This window comes from Alligator sinensis, unplaced genomic scaffold, assembly GCF_000455745.1.
Source record: "Alligator sinensis unplaced genomic scaffold, ASM45574v1 scaffold265_1, whole genome shotgun sequence".
NCBI classification, from domain to species: Eukaryota; Metazoa; Chordata; order Crocodylia; family Alligatoridae; genus Alligator; species Alligator sinensis.
In genome coordinates, this window is record NW_005842961.1 from 305,450 (window position 1) to 306,371 (window position 922).

General features: G+C 68.1%; 1 protein-coding gene across 1 annotated transcript in view; it reads left to right on the top strand.

Annotated features, from left to right (window-relative positions):
* Nucleotides 1-163: 163 nt before the first annotated feature.
* The window catches only part of NDUFA4L2 (NDUFA4, mitochondrial complex associated like 2), a 16,596-nt gene continuing 15,837 nt past the window's right edge, over nt 164-922 (top strand). Inside the window, exon 1 of the mRNA XM_025192704.1 lies at nt 164-456. Coding sequence (XP_025048489.1) covers nt 379-456 — 78 coding nt within the window. The 5' untranslated portion in view covers nt 164-378. The remainder of the gene's footprint in view (nt 457-922) is intronic.

Below are 922 nucleotides of genomic sequence, written 5' to 3' on the forward strand. Positions count from 1 at the left end.
CTGGACAGCGCCCGCCAATGGCCCCGGCCCCGGTCTCGGTTGGTGGGGTATTTGCAGCCTAATTACCGCTGATTTGCATAGGGGGGTGGCAGAGAGTCCTAGCTGCCATAGGCCCGGACCCCTGGGTTCCGCCCCAGGCCGCCGCGGGGAGCGCGCGCCCGTCCGGTACCCGTTTCCCCGGCCTGGGGCAGGGGCAGGGGCAGGAGGGAAGTTCTTTCTGCGATGCATTAGGTGAATTACGGTAGCGCAGGGGTGCACCTCCCACCTCCCCTGTCAAGAAGCGTGTCTGTATCCGTGTGTGTCCTGGGGGGGAGGCGGTGGCCCTTTAAGAGGGAGGGGCCTGGCCTCACCTGGGCCAGGTGTGACCTGTGCGGCCAGATGGAGCTAATCCCCGAGCCGAGCCGGAGCGGGGGCTGCTGGGAGTCGCGGAGGACAGCGCGGACCTGGGGGTCACAGGTGAGCGGGGGTGGGGCTGTGCCCCTTGAGGTGGGGGGGTCTGGGAAAAGAAGCCAGGGGTCCGGGCGCCCCCCGCCCCACCCTGGGCACCCCCCAGAGCCGGGGACTCGGGGACACCACTGGTACCACTGGTTCAATCCCCCCGTCCCAGCCCCAAGGACCCCGGCAGGGAGTGTGACCCCTGGCTGCCGTAATCTTGACCCCATGCCCCGGGGGGGCTGTGGTCTCTCTGGGGCAGGCCAAGGCTGCAGGACCAGTCTCCCCTGGGGGCTGGTTTGGGGTGGGGGGAATCTCTGGGTGCATTTTTTAGGTAGGAGTTTACTAAGACCCTAAATGGGGTGGGGGGGGTCCTGGGGAAACTGAGGCACAGGCTGGATTCAGGCCCTGTGCTCTGCACCGGCCTCCATTGCAACAGCAAGCGGGGACTGGAGCCCCCCCGGCACTGTGGCGGGGGGGAGCAGGGGCC